This window comes from Hakea prostrata, chromosome 1, assembly GCF_041222555.1.
Source record: "Hakea prostrata isolate BN-2017 chromosome 1, UWA_Hpros_2, whole genome shotgun sequence".
NCBI classification, from domain to species: Eukaryota; Viridiplantae; Streptophyta; class Magnoliopsida; order Proteales; family Proteaceae; genus Hakea; species Hakea prostrata.
This window is the reverse complement of record NC_142600.1, coordinates 68410888-68429932: the sequence shown is the minus strand read 5'-3', so window position 1 is coordinate 68429932 and position 19045 is coordinate 68410888. Positions and strand designations below refer to the sequence as shown.

At 38.5% G+C, this 19045-nt stretch overlaps 1 protein-coding gene across 1 annotated transcript; it reads left to right on the top strand.

The window, feature by feature from the left end:
• Window positions 1-1833: 1833 nt before the first annotated feature.
• LOC149029563 (Exostosin family protein) lies at window positions 1834-3779 on the top strand. The gene is made up of 2 exons (XM_089141952.1): window positions 1834-3463; window positions 3653-3779. The coding sequence occupies exon 1, from the start codon at window positions 2043-2045 to the stop codon at window positions 3411-3413; it is 1371 nt and encodes a 456-aa protein (XP_088998078.1). The 5' UTR covers window positions 1834-2042; the 3' UTR covers window positions 3414-3463; window positions 3653-3779.
• The last annotated feature ends 15266 nt before the right edge of the window (window positions 3780-19045 follow it).

The window sequence follows — 19045 nt, the reverse complement described above, 5'->3', positions numbered from 1 at the left end:
GATCTTCTAACTTAACCTAAATTAAAAGCAATCGTAATAGGGATATTTAAATTTAAAGCTAGGTTCAAGTTTACAACCTAAGTTATCAAACAAAAGATATCAAACCAGAAAGGGGGAAATTGTAGAGTGACAAAACGAAGAATGTTAGGAGCATACTTCTTCAAATGTCAAGCGATTTACTACGATGTTGACTTCTCATCTGGTATGCCGGAAGACTAACAAATCAAATTAAAAAGGGTAATTTTCATCTGGACCCCCTAACGTTTGGTCCAAGTCACTTTTAGTCCAGTTTAAGTTTCTTTTTACATATGGCTCCCCTGTGGTTTCAAGAAATGATTAATAAGGACATGTTTAACATAAATAGTTAATTTAATAATTTTTGTGACAAAAATACCCTTGTGTCCTTTGGACTTCTTTAAATCCAATCGTTATTTTTTTTTTTCTTTCCAGACGAGAGTGAGTAAACAATAAATTAGTTGGTTATCTCCTCACATCGCATGGTTTTCTCTTCACATCACATGGTTATTCTATTATTCTTCAAGATTTTTAATATTATCTGGTGCAATTTCAATGCACAAGCTAGGATGCAATATTCTAGCGAGGTCTTTAAATACGTACCGAATCAAATCGAAGCTCCTCTAGCTGCTGCTTTTTATAACCCAGCTCCCTCCCTCCCTCGCCCTCTCTAGGCCACGTTTAATGGCCATAAGTAATACTCCAGCTTGATGAATGAATGCCTCTTGCAATTTGAATTTGGAAAGAAATGAAGAAAACGTGGATGATTTCCATTGCGGTTGAGCGGCATGAGCCGTCAGGAGTTGGTTGAGCTTGACTTCCCAAAGACACCCACCAAATCAAATCTAGCAGCAAGATAGAAGAAAGAAATTGAGACGGAGAGAGCAGCAGCAACAGAAAATAATGGTGTTGGAAGCGCGTAGCGAGAAAAGTAATACATAGCAGGTTGATTCAACTTAACGAGAGAGAGACAGGCCGGTGCCATGTGAAAAAAGAAGTTCGTTTCAGTTTTCAGTTAAAGATCAAAACTTGTATTGAAGAAAATGATAGATTTAAAGCAGACCATTTGTCTTTCTCCTTCAATTGTGAAGTTTTTACATTGATCTTTGTTTTTTTTTGCAAGGAATTAGTTTAGTAAATTTTTTATTTATTTATTTTGATAGTATCTATTTTAGTAAATTAAAACTAAAATAATAAAAAGAAGTCCAAAGGACACAAAGGTATTTTTATCACAAATTTTATTAAACTAACTATTTCTCTTAAGTATGTCCTTATTTAATCATTTCTTGAAATCACAGGAGAGCCATCTACAAAAAGAAACTTAAACTGAACTAAAATGACCTGTAGAAAACCTCAGGGACAGATGAAAATTACCAATTAAAAACGATCGTGAAGGTACAAGTACAGTACTTCCAAGAATTCATACACGTACTTATCTATTTTCCATTTAATTAATAAGGATAAGGGTAATGATTCTTTGTGGAGAAAAAAGAAATTAATCAAAGAAAGTAACCAATAGCTAAGCGACACGTATACATGAAAGTGTGTGCGAAACAGCGATAATGCACGCCTAGAAATCATCATCACCAATCCTCGAAGAAGTTGAAAAGTCAAAATAGCATCACCTCATCATAATGCGACCGACAAGCCAGCTGAAAAACCCAATCTGCCCAACCCTAACCAACGGTTCCGATGACACGTGCGAAGCAACTCTCTTTTCATCTCACCGTCGTTCGGGTATCTGATCTGATGCCTGTAACATCCGATCCGGGATTCCTTCGTTACTCCCGTAGTCCCATTTCCCTCTCTCTCTCTCTCTTTCTCGTCACTGGGAAAGTGCAGTTTCACTCAATTTGTTCCTCTCTGCAACCAATTCTCTCTCTCTCTCTGAGTGTTGTTAAGCATTGAGCAGGATGAAAGGGTGAAAGATTCTGTGATGGTAAAATGATTCTTCATCACCGACGCCACCACAACACTCTTCTCCTCGCTCTTCCGCTTCTTCCTCCCTAATAATCCGCCCAACCACCATGCCACCCTGCAAATCCATAACCATCGCCAATCTCATTCTCTGTATCTTCCTTTTCTTCTCTATCACTCTCGCCACCGCTTCTGCGCTTCTTGAATCGGAATCGGAGGATACCAATTCAGATTTTTGTGAAGGAAGATGGATCCATATCAGAAAGCTCCCATCCCAATTCAACCTGGATCTCCTCCCCAACTGTTCCGCCTATCCTCTCTACGATAATTTCTGCCCTTACTTGGCCAACCATGGCCTCGGCCACAGAACCCACAACCGCTCCCACAGCTGGTACCGAACCGATCCCTTTATGCTTGAACTCCTCTTCCACCGCCGCATCCTCGAATACCCATGCCTCGCCTCTGATCCTTCCAAAGCCCAAGCAATTTTCCTCCCTTACTATGGCGGCATCGACTCTCTCCGCTACCTCTATGGCCCAGAAGTTAATTCCAGCGCCGACCATGGCCTCTCCCTCTACCGCTTCCTCAATTACGACAACCCACAAATCTGGTCTCGCTATTCCGGCCATGACCACTTCTTGGTGCTCGCTCGCCCGGCCTGGGATTTCTCCCAACCCTTAACGAACGATCCCCCAATCTGGGGTACTTCGTTTCTGCAAATCCCAGAATTCTATAACACCACTGCTCTCACCCTTGAATCCAGGCCTTGGCCATGGCAGGAACATGCCATACCCTACCCAACCTCCTTCCATCCTCCAAACCTTGCTTTGCTCCACTCATGGATTGCTCGTGTTCGTCACGCTCGCCGCACTACCCTCATGCTCTTCGCCGGTGGGGGTGGCGTCGCCTCTGCCCCCAACATCCGCCATAGCATCCGTGAAGAGTGCGAGAACGTTACGGTCATCAATAACGACCACCCTTCTGTTAATACCCAATACAAGAACTGTGAGATCGTCGATTGCTCGAAAGACGTCTGCGAGCATGACCCAATTCGATTCATGAGGCCAATGCTTCAATCGATCTTCTGCTTGCAACCCCCTGGAGAGACGCCCACAAGAAGATCCACCTTTGATGGGATACTGGCAGGTTGCATTCCAGTATTCTTTGAACAATTGTCTGCGAAATCGCAGTACGGGTGGCATTTGCCGGAGGATCAGTATGGGGAGTTCTCAGTTTTCATACCCAAAGAGGATGTGGTGTCCAAGGGGCTGAGAATCACAAATGTGCTTAAAGCGATCCCTGCTGTTGAAGTTCGGAGGATGCGAGAAAAGTTGATACAGATAATGCCGAAGATTACGTACAGAAGGCATGGAAGCTCCCTGGGTTTGATGGCTGAGAAAGACGCCTTCGATTTGGCCGTGGAGGGTACTTTACACAAGATCAAGTCCAGAATTGAAGAGCTAACAGCTACAGTTCGATGAGACATTCATTTCTGTTCCTCCCCTCGTTGATTCTTTGATTACTCATCCAGGTGATTACTCTGAGTTATATCGAGAAATTTATATTCTTACTGTAATTCATTTGTCCACAGATAGATTCACAATAATATATATTCCTCTCCTTCAACATCTATTGCGATCAGTGACCCTGTAGTCAGATGATTAGAAAAGTAAAACCTATGGTTGGGTAGAAAATAATTTAATCATTGGATTTGTCACAGAAAGTAGTTTGCAAATTCCAAAGAACAGAAAGAAGCAGGAAAGTTGTCAACTGCATCTCCCTACGGTGAAATAGATTTCTTCTCTTATGATGTCTTTGTCCAAACATATTGCTTGTCATCAATCCCCCCCCCCCCCCCCTCCAAGCCAGAAATAGCATTGGTAATGGCCTGATTGTAAGTTCCCATTTTGAAAGCTTATCTAATGCAAAGAGAATGGATGCAACACTAAATCAGATTATCACTTTGGTTTGCCTGCATTTCAAGTCTTCATAAATCATGCTTTGTCCTTATTTGCTACTGAATCCCACTTGCTACTACTGAATGTTCTTATGTAAATATACTCTTGGCTGGGAATTGGGCAAGAGTTGAATGCAGTCACACATGCCTATATCCCAGGGTTGGTAGCCATCATTCATCATTCCCAACTAAAAATCTCTGCCCCAGTCTGATCTCCTGCTGTTGAGAATTGAGCGAATTCCCTGACTCCTACCATTTTGATGATTTAATTGGATGAAATGATTGATAGAATGGTAATATCGGATTCTCACCTCCCTCAAGGCCGGATCACACATCCTTTTCCATCAAGTGCACAGCCAACAGCCAGCAGCCTTGTTAACTGGCTCTCAGGTGAATGGGATACAAGATGACTCAAGACTCTGTTCAGTTCCAGGAGATCCATGCTGTAGCAAGGAATCAGGATCCCCCTTCTTTGACAAGAACAACATAGACTCCTAGATCCAGTCAACATCGAAAAATGGCTCCCATTCTTTTGGATGGGCCTATTACTTACAACCATGGAGGGAGGTGAATATAGTCTCAATGCCATACCCTCCTAATATAAAGAACTATATTGGTCTTCAATTTGGAGATTAGACATCCTGCCCAAATTGAGATGTTTCTTTGGCAATGTGGACATGATTCTTGTGGAGTAAGTTATCTTGTCTACTGGAAAGAATTTCCTGTGTCTAACCACTTTTCCCCCTATGCAATAAAGAAAATGAGGCCATTGTCCCTGCCCTCTTCTGGTGACTGTTGTGGCTTCTTGGGGTGGTTCAGTTATCAGACTGAATACTGAGAAAATTCTAGGAAACTCGGTCCATGTTTGTGTGGATTTCGTTGTATCAAGATTAAAAGATGTCCAACTCCATCACAGTCTCTGCTGGTTATTCACTACTGTAGGCATCACTTGTGCAATCCGGTGACTGCAGGTTTGGATCATGTCTTTGTACAAGGATGTCCATGAGATTTCAGAGGCCATTCACTTGGAATTTACTATTTACACACCTAACTGCATACTGCAGTACTTCTTTGCTACTCATTTTGGTGCACAAGTAAGATGAAGTTCTTGTAGGAAAGTCGTACGACTGAACCATTAGATTCCACAACATGGTCCATTTAATTGTTGGTAATTACAGCATTCAGGTACCTGTGTAAATAGTTGGTTAACACAATTCAAAGAACATGGAAATCCAATTAGTTCCACTGGCAAGAATATATTTGGCTATCCCCATGACTGCAAGTTTAAGACAAAGAAGGCATCGTCACTTTCATCACAGGCCTGGAAAATCATATACCTATAGCATAAAAAAAGGTTGAATATAAGTTGAGGAACATCTTCGATTTTCTAAAGCAACCTCCTAAGTAGACCTGTAAACGAATCGGATTTGGTTCGGATATATTAGTATCCGAATCCGAATCTGCATCCGCCAAAAATTTAGAGAAGGCATCCGAATTCAAATCCATAACTTTATTGGATATTCGATAATAATCCGATCCAATAAACTATCCAATTATTGATCGGTGATTGTCATTCTTTTTTATTTTTTATTTTCAATTTCTAATTTCCGTCATTTTTTATTCATTATTTTCAATTTTCAATTACTGGTTTCCGAATCTGATTATTAACCCCTTTTCTAGAAAAATTTATTTAATACTTTATTCTAACCGGATAATTTCCTATTATCCAATTACCGGTTTCCGGATCCGATTATTATCACTTTTCAGAGAAAAAAATGTTGAATACTTTACTCTATCTAGATAAAATTTTATCCGGATATTATCTAAATCCGGTTGCTTAGCGGACGAATATGAATATTTTTCGGTAAAAAAAATTCCAGATACAGACGTCCTTAAACGAATACGAATGCGAATTCATAGGTGAATTTTGGCTATCCATTTACAGGTCTACTCCTAAGCTTGTTAAAAAGCTTCTCCTACATGAAGAAAACCCGAACTATATGTGGTAATTGCTAAACAGGATTCTTGTCATTAGACCTCTGAAAGATTTCAGTTTATGTTAATTAATTCAAATCAACATGTTAAGATATTTCTTGAGACAGAGTACTAAGAAGAAGAGGGTGCAAAACTAAACCATTAGGAACAACAGCTCTTTAAATTGCAAGCCTTTTTTTTTTTTTTTTTGGTAAACAACAATCTTATTCAAAGCGAGCATGGGGTGGAGGGGAACACAATTCCACCAACAACACAGTGGAAGACGGTCATTCTTTCGGACCCGAAACCGAAAGGGCCTTCCTGGCTAAGAGATTTGCAATTACATTAGAACTCCTACGAATAAAGGCAGGGATACAATGTATGAAGTTATCCATTAAATAATGAATATCTTGGATCAAAGGCTCCACTACCATTGGGGATTGAATCTCACCTGCAAAATACCTGATTATCTGCTTACAGTCTGACTCTTTAAATTGCAAGCCTACTCCTGCAAAGAAGTACCATATCATGAGTTTCTTATTCCAATTAAAGAAACCCCACTAAAAAGAACTCCTTCACATAAACGGCCACATAGAACCATTATCACGGATCTTTCACACCTACATAAATTAAATTTTCTGCAGGGAGGGTGGATATGAATACAGCCCAAAGCATAAGCTGCGGTGAGTCAACAGAGTATATATCAATCTTGAAATCAATGTGTGGTTAAGGGATGTAAAGGTAGTGCAATCTTCAACACGCAACAAACTTGCAGCGATCTAGGTTGTGGAAAGACTTAAGGGAGTTTTTATAACACCCATGACTAAAGCATAGGGGTAGTCTTGGCATTTCGTATTGATATTCAAATAATTATAGTTAAAGGCCGAACTGGTATGAAATTAACATACTTACTAGAATTAATTTATTAATTTCAATCATAAGTTGAGGATTAAGTAAATGGTTAACAATCACCTTGAATAAAGAAAGGGGTCTAATGACCCGGGTCGAACACCGGATTAGTTAGGGCAAAGCCTTGGAACCGGGGTTGGCAACCAAAAAAGAAAGGGGTCTAAGGTTCAATGCCTCATAGATACATAAATGTAGGTGTGGGAATTTAGGAGGAGAGAATATTGAGGAATATTAAGGGGAGAATGAAGATGGATGGTGAAGACGTAATATTGGTGAAAATTTGGAATTTAGGAAGAGAAAATATTGAGAGGAGAGAGAAGATGGATGGTGAAGACGTAATATTGAAGGAATATTGAGGGGATAGAGAAGATGGATGGTGAAAATATGAAGTTGACAGTGAATATATTAGATGAGAGAATTGAGAACCCATATTGATTAAGCAAGAATAGAAACGGAAGATAAAGGTGCAAGGAAAAGAAGAAGATAATATAGAGCCTTGAAGGTGTAAGTACAATCTTCATACTTTTAACATATTATTGTTTTCTTTTTCTACGGCCAGGTTTATAATTTTATATGACTTCTTAGTGATTGATTCTTTTCTTTAATTTATAATTTGGTTTTGAGTATGAATGAGTTTTAGATGATATTAGATTTACATAATTTATTAGTAATTGATTTGTTCTTTTTTTTAATTATGTGGTTTTAAGTATGAATACATTTTAGATTATGCCGTCTGAGATTATCTTTGGTTTATTAGCATCTTGTTTATGAGTATAAATATATATTTTCTTTTAGATTTTGTTTTATGAGATTATCATGATCTACTAGTAATTTATCTCTTCCTTGAATTTACTAATACATTCTATAAGCATGGATGTATCTTTAGATTTATGTTTTATTGGGTTGTTTATTGTTGTATTATGTATCAATTAATAATGGATTTTATCAAAAAATCATTTTTCCATATGATCTTGCATTGTTTGCATTTGATTCATCAAAGACATGTCATGATTATATTAGCATTATGTGTAATTTGAGTTAGTAAATGTTTTGGATGAGAATGTATGTAAAGGTTGAGTAACGAGCAGCATGTAATATCATGGAACATACATTGATTCCAAAATATTCGGTTAGGGTAGGTAGATGTTTGGTTATTTAACACACGCAAGCCAAGTAACAGCATGTGACATCTTATTGATCTTAGACCATATTAGGGTTGCGTAACACACACAGACCATGTAACGACAGTGAACATACATTGAGTTTGAAAATATTTGGTTAGTTAGATGGATGTTGGGTTGTGTAACATGCGCATTCCATATAACGGCATGGGGCATCCTATTGACTCTAGACTAATGAGGCAGTGAGGGTACGTATCTTCTTAGCAACATTGAGTTTCATTAATATTATTGGGTATGTCATGACTTCCTTCTTCTTCTTCTTCTTCTTTTTTTTTTCTTTTTTTTTTTTCTTTCTATTTTATACATGTTAGTTAATTTTATTTGTATAAGATTGTTATTTAATTAAATATAAAGTATAAAAAGAAATGAAATTGTGATATGTATTATGTTGTACTTGCTAAGTTTCTTCTCGAAACTTACCCCCTTACTTCTACTGATGATGAACTTGATAAAGGGATGATGGATATTTAGAGGATGAAGATCAAGATTTGTCTACTACATTTCTTATAATAGATTAATGTTGAAAATTTTCATTGGTTGTAATTCTTGGCATTTAGATGTTTATTTGAATTTTCATCAAAACTATGAAACAATTTATGGAAGTGTTTTAGATTTATATTTGAATAATTTTCACCACGATCTATTATATTCTTAGTGGATTTTATTTATTTACATTGTTTATGGATAACCCTCTTAGTGTATTTTGGTTCACTACCTAAGTAACATCGATCATTGATCAATGACGGCTTTCTTCTTATAAGGAGATTGGGGCATTACAATTTTAAGGCCTTTCTGGTATCTATTCTCATTCTCAAGTTTTGCTATTTTTCATCATCTTAAAGTGTTTGGCATTTGTTGTTGCAGAATCTCCTCCTTCTAGTTCGGCCACAAGAATCTCGGAACCACTACCTACGACCAAGTAGACAAGTGAAAGTGGGCCGCCTTAGGGGGCGGGAAGCCACCTTCAAAAAGTAAGTCAGATCCTGGACCACATGAATCCTTCCAAAAAAGGGGCAAATTAAATGAACTTGAGAATGTTTTCTTCAGTAGGTATAGAGCTTAATGGTTTACCATTATATAGAAGAAGCTAGACCCAGAAGATCCATCTTCACCTTCTCCTCCTTCGTCCATCTCCTTGGGACAATCTTGTAGAAGAAGTTTGGTGTTTGAGAACATGTTTTATGAGGGTGGCAAAGGGCCCTGCCAAGTGTCCCCTCCATATGGGACTTGTTTTCCCTTGTGAAATGACCGAAAACCAGACCCGGAGATCTGGGCAATACGTGTGTATTCTCTGATAAATGTTGTTCATTTAATGTATAAGTACGGTGCATTAAATGCTGAATTTAATGCCTAGGCACGCATGACCTCTTTGTGGGGAGGTATGATCTTGTCACGCCTTCTTTGTGAAGCGAGTGCCGACAAGTACACCGAAGATTAAGGTTGGGCCCATCTCTGCCAACTAGCGAGCACATTTCAGTGGGTCCTCTCATAGATACCTTTGGTTCAACCAACGATTTTTTACCGTCTCTTTTGGCTTGCCTTTGGTCCAATTGGTTCGGTGCTCCGACTCAAATGGATAAGGAATTTCTTGTCACAATAGCATCTATTCTCAACCTTATTTTTATTTAGAGAAAATTGCACTGGCACCATAAAATGCAGGCTTTAAAGCACTGACACGCCATTTTCATTGGACATATAGTCCAATCGTTGCTTACAAATTGTTAAATCACTATTACTGTTTTTTTTTTTCTTTTCCAAAAATATCCCTATCAAAATCTGATGAAAAAACTCAACTACACCATCGTCTTCATCAATACCTTCACCAACGATGTAGAAACCTATTCAAATCTAGAAACTCAACTTGGCCCTATCTTCCTTCTTCTTATAAAAGCTAGAATTGCAAAAGCAAAGTAGAAAATAATTTCCAAGGTAATGAGAAACGGCCTTCCTCTGCTATTGATGATGTCGATTATGGATCTTCAAGGCTGAGCAGGAAGAGCTGGTGGAGGGATAAGGAGATGAGAAAGTTCCATCTTCAGGCACAAGAAATATCAATGTTTCATGAAATTTACAAGAAGGTGGAAGGGACCAAGCAACGACAAATGGTTGAATTGGAAAAACAAAGGATGCACACTAAGAATTTGGAGTTTCAAAGAATTCAGTTTTAACACCTTTGATGGTAGGCTCAGAGTGTATTAATGCTGATGAAAATTTAATTTATTTTTGGGAATGCCAAGTGGCATCCAACTTAAGTCCAACAACAAGAAAGAAGACTACTTGCATTTCTCAACTATGCTCTGTGAAATCCCCCGGATTCCTAACCCTTTAATCCATGGTTTTCAGGACTGCGAACCGAGAGCTCAAGTAGACAACAACTGTGGACCATTCGAGTTAAGCCCAAAAGTTTGGAAATGGACCCCATGGTAGTGGATGACCCTACAGATGACCCGGCCACTCTTTTAGAATTCAAGAGGAGAGAGAAGGTCAATCACGAAGGCTTTAAGAGGATATTTCTGCGCGTCCGAAAACCAATGGAGGGAGACTCAAATGTTAAGGTAAATATACCAATGTGTAGGCCATAAAAAGACCATTCAAACCATTCGGGATCACGGAATTGTAGGGCCGGTTGACCGGATTGGTCCAATCGCCCCCTACCCAATTTGGGGTAAAATGGGTATTTCATGAATTAAAAATCCTATTTTATGTTTTCACTCCTCATAAACGCATTATTTATGCTAGAGAGGTGCTGAGGGCCTAGGAGAGGAGAAACCCAAGAGATTTGGTGATTCCTTTGGGTGTGGTGTGTGAAATCCCCCGGATTTCTACCCCTTTAACCCGTGGTTTTAAGACCGAGAACCTGGGCCTTGATTCGGCGACAATTGTGGACCATTCAATTCGAACCGGAAGGATTAGAAATTAAACAAATGTTGGTAGATGACCCTTATAATGACTCAAAAACTCTCCTAGAGTTTAAGTGAAGAGAGAAGATTAGTCTCGATAGTGTAAAAAGGGTAATTTTGGAATATCTGTAGATCAGTGATGGAGAATCCGATTGACGCAAATAAGATATCAAATCAAAAATCGTCGAAAGACCTTTCCAACGAGCCAAAAAGCATCAAAATTGGAGTTCGTTTGGGGGTCCAACCATGAGCCAGAAGTTTGAGCCGTTTAGGTGAACCAACCCCCACCCTATTTTCTGTTTAGGGGCAAAATTGGAAATTCGGATTTTTAAACCCTATTTATGTTTTATCTCATCCGTAAACGCATTTTTGGAGGCTAGAAAGAGGCGGAAACTTTGGAGAAAAGGAGAAACGAAAGAGAGGAGCGATTTCCATTTTTCCGAAGGTGTCTGTGATCCGAATCTTTGCAAAATCATTACGAAAGGTTAGTTTTCTTTAATGCTTCTCCTACTCACAATTTTGTGAGTATTTTCTCTCCTTTCCTTTTGAGGAATCTTGAAAGGGAAGGTTGTTAGGTATCTTGGTTGCTTTCCTTTATTGTATTAATGTTCCTTCCTAATTTGTGGGAGTGATATTTTTTCTCTTCTATTGAGGGATCTATGAAAGGGAATAATAATAGGTACCCTAGATGCTTATATTTTCTTATATTAATTTTTCCCTTGAGTTTGGGTAATGCTTTATCTCCTTGCAAAAGATTTTAGAATTTGACTCTCTAGGTCACCCACGGGTGAATTATGAGAGCCAAATTTGGGGCATTTTGATTTTGGTCAAATTTAATAAAATTGAAGGTACCCGTAAGATCCTTTTGTTGTCAATTAGCTTTCCCCAAAATTTCGTTTCGTTTAGACTTCGAATTGGTGACGAATTAAAGACTATTCACCAGTGAGGTTGAGAACTACCCTTTTTAACCTAGTTTTCAGATTTGGGTTTTTGTGGGAAGATTTTAGGATATCCTTTGAAACCCAAATTGGCTCTAATTTGTGATAATTATTTCTTTTGCATGAATAGGTTAATATATCTTTAGTCACTAATTTGTGAGAAGGAATTATTGATCATTGGAGGAAGAAAAAGTAAAAGGTGAGGAATATACTTAACTTTATATTACATGTGTAATGATGTCAGTTACTTTTCATTATTGATATCTTGTATTGCTTTAGTATTATCTTGTGGTTATTTTATGTCTTTTGTTAAATATGAATTGCTATGATTTATGTTTATTATTACTTCTGATGTTGCTCCTTGCTTTGAAATCTATTATTGTTGTTATGAAATGGAATGTGATTGTATGAGAGGAGAAATATTATTATTTCTTCTACCTTGTATTTTCTACTAGGGTTGTGGGTTCACCCATTGCCCTAGTGATATTATATGATTGCTTATATTGTGGTTGGGAATGGGGAATGCCCTTTGGGCATTTCTGCCATAGGATACCAAAGGAGGCGGTATGGGACGCATTCCTATGGTGCCCTTGGCTCTTTCCCGATTACTAATTTACATATTTAGGGTATGTCTAGAAGTGTTTGGTTAGGTGACCTCATGAGTACTACTACCCTTTCGGCAGGGGTATTGAAGCCGGTTAACCCGTGATGTTAGTGGCTAGGTCTTGTATGTCAAGCAGGCCCACTATCATCATAGAGAGGTAGGGTTGCATATAATAGATAAGGGCTCATGGACACTCAAGACCGATGAAATGACCCGTGAGAGGACATGGAGATCATCCTGTCCATTATATGTGGATGACCACTGGGTTAATGAATGGGGTCCAACAGATGCCTCATTGAGGATTCCATTCATAGGTGGGAAGGTATTGAACCAACAGAGCACTAGGCGTGAGGGGAAATATCCGGACCATATGTAGTACGAGACCATATGACTTTGCATTGGGCCTAAGATTATCCTTGACACGCGCCAGATCTTATACCAATGGTGATGTGAGAGAGTAGTGACCTAATCCCCAACCATGGCTTGACAGGACTTTACACAATAACCGCGGAGAACCCAACAGACGTGCATCAGAGCCGTGAGGGAAGAGTGATGAGACCGCCCAAAGAAGACTGGTGTGTGACTTAATGCGTGTCTACCATAGAGACTTCATGATAGAGTTAGGAGCATAATCATTCACATATCATATCATTGTCATTAATTACATTATTGATATTCATGTTATATGTGTGGTGTGAAATCTTGAGAATGAATGTGTGATATGATGTTGAGTTGACCTCACTGAGTTCTGTTGAACTCATTCCTTTTATATGTCTTTTTCTATTAGATTATACTGCAGGTTATGAGGACTTCTTCCAAATGGAGGATTCGTTGCTATTATATCTTCTTGAAGGAGTGACCGAAGAAGAAGTGGACACACATGGAGCTTCATGCCAGTATCAAGACTGTTCTTTTGGATTGGATTCCATTAGAGAACAAGTTTAGTTTATTTTTCCGCTGCGAATAAAACTACTCTCTTTTCTTTTCAAAACTCTGATGTTATACCTTTTATTTTGAAGTAATGGATGACTGTAACCATTATTTCGGTTTTGATAACTTAGTATGATAAACTTGATTTATTCTTGTCCATTTAATTATGCTACATCATGTTTTGTATGGATTTGTCACTGAACCTAGATCTTGCGGTGTATCACCCCCACGGGTATTCGGGTATGACCGGATCCGGCTGGGTGGGGTGTGACATGGTGACTCATTAAAGCTCGAATCATTGCAATAACGCTTAGAAAGGTGAGTGTTCTTGAAAACTATCTTTTCTAACCTAGTTTTAATGGTGTTTATTAGCAATAAATGTTAGGTTATGGTTGTTTATTGAATGATCCCCCTTGTTTCTCTTTGTGTCTCCCAACATCTTTGGGAGTTGGTTGTGCGAATCTTTGCATTCAAAACCATTTTGAACTTCTCTGAGATGCTCGTAGGAAGACACGAAGAGCCACATTTGGGGCTTTTCATTTGAGGCCTAATTGGGATGTTTGGATGGTACTTTGGGGACCCTAATATTATTAATTTGAAGGCCTCAAAGTCCCATTTCGAATCAGAGCCAAAATCGGGGTTTTTGCTCACGATCATTCTGCCAGGGGGGGTTGACTAGCCGGTTGACCGGTATTGTAAACCTATCCAACCGACCATGTTTGGGGTGTGTATTTTGGTCCTCTTTACCCTTGATCGATCTCCGATTGTTACTCACTTTCTTATGTACCTAAGGTTATTTTGGTATAATTGCACTATCTTTGGTGAACCTTTTGGGACTTTGAAGAGCGTTATTAACTTTAAGAAGGTGAGGAAAATAGTTAACCATATCTTGTGTAATTGTTGGTGTAATTTGAATCTTGACTTATATCGTTATTATACTTCATCATAAATTGTATGTGACTTTGCATGAACAGAAGGTAATGTTATCCTATGCTTATTTCTACATTCAAATTTCATGAATTGTGATATGGGAATGATGTGAATGTGTGGATTCAATTGTGGGAGCTTATCCTCTTTACGTATATGCCAACTAGGGTTTTGGGTTCGCCCATTACCCTAGTGACTTTATATATATATGCACTTAGACCTAAGTACATGATACTAGGTGTCTAGTTGTGTTGGCTAGGTAACCCCATGAGTGCTACTACCCTTCCTGTAGGGGTATTGAAGCCGGCTGACCCGTGATGTCAATGATTAGGTCCTTTGAGCATCAACCAAACCCACTGCCATCATGAGATGGTAGGATTGCATATGTATAGTGTTTGGGCTCGTGTCACTTTCAGTGCGATGTGCGATTTCCGTGGGGAAGCCAAGAGAGCATCCCTTATACATATGTGGATGACCACATGGTTAAGGAATGGAATACAACAGATGCCTCTCGTTGAAGATCTCATTTCTAGGTGGATAAGAATATTGAACCAACAGATGCCTCCCATTGAAGAATGATATCTGGACCATATGTAGTACAATACCATATGACCATGCATTGGGCCTAGAGTTATCCTTGACACGCACCAGAGGATTGATGTGATTTGACCCAACAACCGCAGAGAACCCAATAGATGTCTCTTGTTGAGGGAGAGTGATTGAGACCGCTCAAAGGAGTTTAGTGTATAGCTTAATGCGTGTCTACCATAGAGACCTCATGATTAGAGTTAGAAGCATGATTCCATATTCATTTATTAATCATCTTATTATTATATGCCTATATATTCATTGTGGAGAATTGTGAATGGATGCTTGATACATGGTTAGTTTGACCTCATTGAATTCTATTGAACTCAATCCTTCATATACATATATGTTTTAAGATCTTGCCACAGGTTATGAGGACTCCATTCAAATGGAGAATCCGTCGCAGGCAGAGTATTTTGACGGAGCGTCCTACGAGGAGGTGGACTCACATGGAGCTTCGTATCACACCCCACCCAGCTGGATCCGATCATACCATAATACCCGTGGGGGTGATACACTGCAGGATCTTGGTTCAATGAAAATTCCATACAAATATATGAATATAGCATAATCAAAAGGACAAGAATAAATCAAGTTCAAATATCAAGTTATCAAATCTGAAATATTATTTACAATCATCCGAGACTTCAAATCAAAAGTTATGAACATCAGAGTTTTGAAAAGAAAAGTAGTTTGTTTGCAGCAGAATAACTCTTAAGGAAAATCTCTAATGGAAGGCAACTCCATAAGAACAATCCTAACACAAGCATGAAGCATCATGTGCATCCACATCTTCTCCAATCATGCCCTCATGGTAATCTACCGGCAATGGATCCTCCAAGGAAGTGGGGTCCTCATATCCTGTAGAAAAGTCTAAAGAAACATACACACATAAAGGAATGAGTTCCACAAAACTCAGTGAGGTTAACTAGCATTCATGTCATGCATTCAACCACAATTTCCACATCATGTCCACAAGATGATAAAGTAAGTAATAACATTAATATAATAAATGCATGATTATGATAATATGCTACTAACTCTATCATAAAATCTCTAGGGTAGACACGCATTAAGTTTAAACATCAATCTCCTTTAGACGGTCTCAGTCACTCTCCCTCAACAAGAATCGTCTATTGGATTCTCCACGGTTGTTGAGTAAAGTCATGTCAAGCCATGGTTGGGGTATAAGTCACCACTCTCACATCACCGGTTGGTATGAGATTTGGCACATGTCAAGGATAACCCTTGGCCGAATGCAAAGTCATATGGTCTCATACTATATATGGCCTGGATATCTCCTCTAATGCTTAATGCCCTTTTGGTTCGATACCTTCTCACCTATGAATGGTATCATCAACGGGAGACATCTGTTGGATTCCATTCTTTAACCCAATGGTCATCCACATATAATGGACATGATGCTTTCCATGTCCTCTCACGGGTTGGTTATCGGTCTTGAGCCCCAAGGAGCCCTTATCTATTATATGCAACCCTACCGCTCTATGATGAGAGTGGGCATGTTTGACACTCGGGACTCAACCACTGACATCACAGGTTAATTGGTTTCAATACCCCTACCAGAAGGGTAGTAGCACTTATAAGGATACCTAGCCCAACACTTCTAGACTCCTAACATTCATATACTTAGGTCTAGATGCAATCATATAAGGTCGCTAGGGTAATGGGCAGACCCAAAATCCTAGCCGGTAAAAATAGAATGAGAGGAATAATCCCATTCAATGTCATTCATTCTCATAAATTCTCATATTGATAATATAAGATTCAAAAGAATGAATAATACATTCATATAATCTTACCTTCTATTCGGGCCAAGTCACACACAAGCATATCATGATAAATATCAACTAAAACAATTTATATCACTAATGGAATGAAAATAGACTTGAACATACAAGACATGGTTATTTTATTCCTCACCTTCCAACTTGATTTCATTCTTCAAAGTCACAATTTTGCTCACAAGAATCAGTGGTTATACTCACAATAAACCTAATCATGTAAGAGAATTAATAGATGTTAATTAGAAATCAATTGGGTTTCAAAAGAGTTCCCAAAATCACCCTACAAAACCCAATCTTTCATATGGGTTCAAACCCGTCGTTCTCAACCTAGTTTCGGTGAAAAGTCATTATTTCGCCACCAATTCGAAGTTGAATCGAAACAAAACTTTGGGAATGACTAATTGGCAGAAATAGAGTCCCAAAGGCACCATCAATTTGACTCAATTCATTCTAAATAAAAATAAAAAAAATAAAAACTCCCAAATTTGGCTCTTGTAAGTGCCTACGAGCGTCTCTGAGAGCCAAAATGCAAAATCGTTTGCAACAATTCACACAAATTATTCACAAACTAGAGGGAAACATAAATACAACTATCTATGAGCATTAAATGTACCTAACATGCTTCAACTACTGAAATCCAACATTTATTGTGAAAAATAACTTCACAAACCTATGTTTAAAGAAGAGGGTTTGAAGGATTCTCACCTTTTCCAATGTTCTCGCAACGATTTGGGTCAAAATGCACCTTTAGGTGGATGAAATCCACTCTTCTTCTTGGTTTCTCCTCTTTCCCAAGCCTCAGCCCCACTATAGCATTAGAAAATGCATTTAGAGGTGAGTTGAAACATAAAATAGGATTTCTAACCCAAATTCCCGAAACTGCCCTAAACTAGGCAAGGGGCGGTTGAACCACCATTCAACCGGCCAATCAACCGGTCCATGTTTGCCCCCCATCCAAGGTCTGATTCTGGTGATTCTCGGCTTGAATGAAAGTTCTTTCGATTATCTACGTTTGGGTATATTTACCTCATTGTTTGGGTTCTCCATCGTCAGTCTATGAATGTGACAAAATCATCTTTTAACACTGTCGTGGTTGATCTTCTCTCTCCTCTTAAACTCTAAGAGAGATGTAGAGTCATCACTAGGGTCATCTACCATCATTGGGTCCACTTCCGAACCTTCCGGCTCGACTCGAATGGCCCACAGTTGTCGCCGACTCAAGGCCCGGGTTCGCGGTCCTAAATCATGGGTTAAAGGGTTAGAAATCCGAGGGATTTCACACTTCGTGCCCGTGCCTAGATTTCTCCTATGGAGTCAAGTACCTATGAAGATCCGGCGATGTCTATGGAGACAATAGCATCCCTTGTAGCCCTATGTTATGTCATTGCCATTAAGCCTATAGAGAGGCACGATGTCGTTTTCCATCGAAGAATCTAGATTTCTGCTACAAACAATTCTTTGCTTTAAACTCTAATGATTTAAACTTGATAAATGTTGGATATTATGTTTTAACTTTAAATTTTTAGATGACGGTAACAATAGTTGATAATTTGACTTTTATAACTTTAAATCTTGGGCAAAGGTGAGTTGTTACTCGTTAGGTTAACATACCAAAGAAACAAAAGGCAAGAAGAGGAATTGTGGCTCAGGGCATAATAAAGAATAAGTTTGATAGAGAAGGGCTGATGAAGTCTTTTCACTCCATCACACATAAGGGTATAATAGTCTTTATGATTGTACAACTAATCATTCTAACAAAATAGGACATGTGTGTTTTTTGAACATAAAGTGGGGTATCTATGCTTTATAAGAGCTGCATTTTGAGATGCCAAAGCAATTTGCTCTTTTATTTAAAAAAATAGAAAAATCCTAAAAACTAAAGTCTAGTACGGATTATGGGTGAGAAATTCAGTCTCCTCGTTTATGCTCAAGTCCACTTAAATTTCAAAATTAAGAGGGTAAAATGGTCAATGCACATTTTTTTTGACAACCATGTTTTTTCTCCCTTTTCTGATTCTCAAACCCATAAGAATTTCTCTCTTGTTCTCCACAACTCTTTCTCACAACTCGATGGTTGGAGATTGCTCAAATAAATCATGTCATCTTATGAGGTATTCCTCAAATCAATTCGTCTTATTCCTTTGATTGCTGATTAAATTTTTGCAAGAAAACAGTGGGAGATGTAAAAGATCACTATTGTAGTGAAATTTTTTTATTTCTAAAAACAAGGACGACGTGAAACTGAAATCTATAAATAAGAGATTTTTGTGTAGCTCTCTCCAATCAAAGGTTAACATAAATTGTGCTTTCTCGCCTGTAGTTTCCGAATCTTACTTCCCCAAATCAAGAACATGTATTCTAGTGGTGATAACTCGTGTGTTCTTAGCAAACCCAGATTGG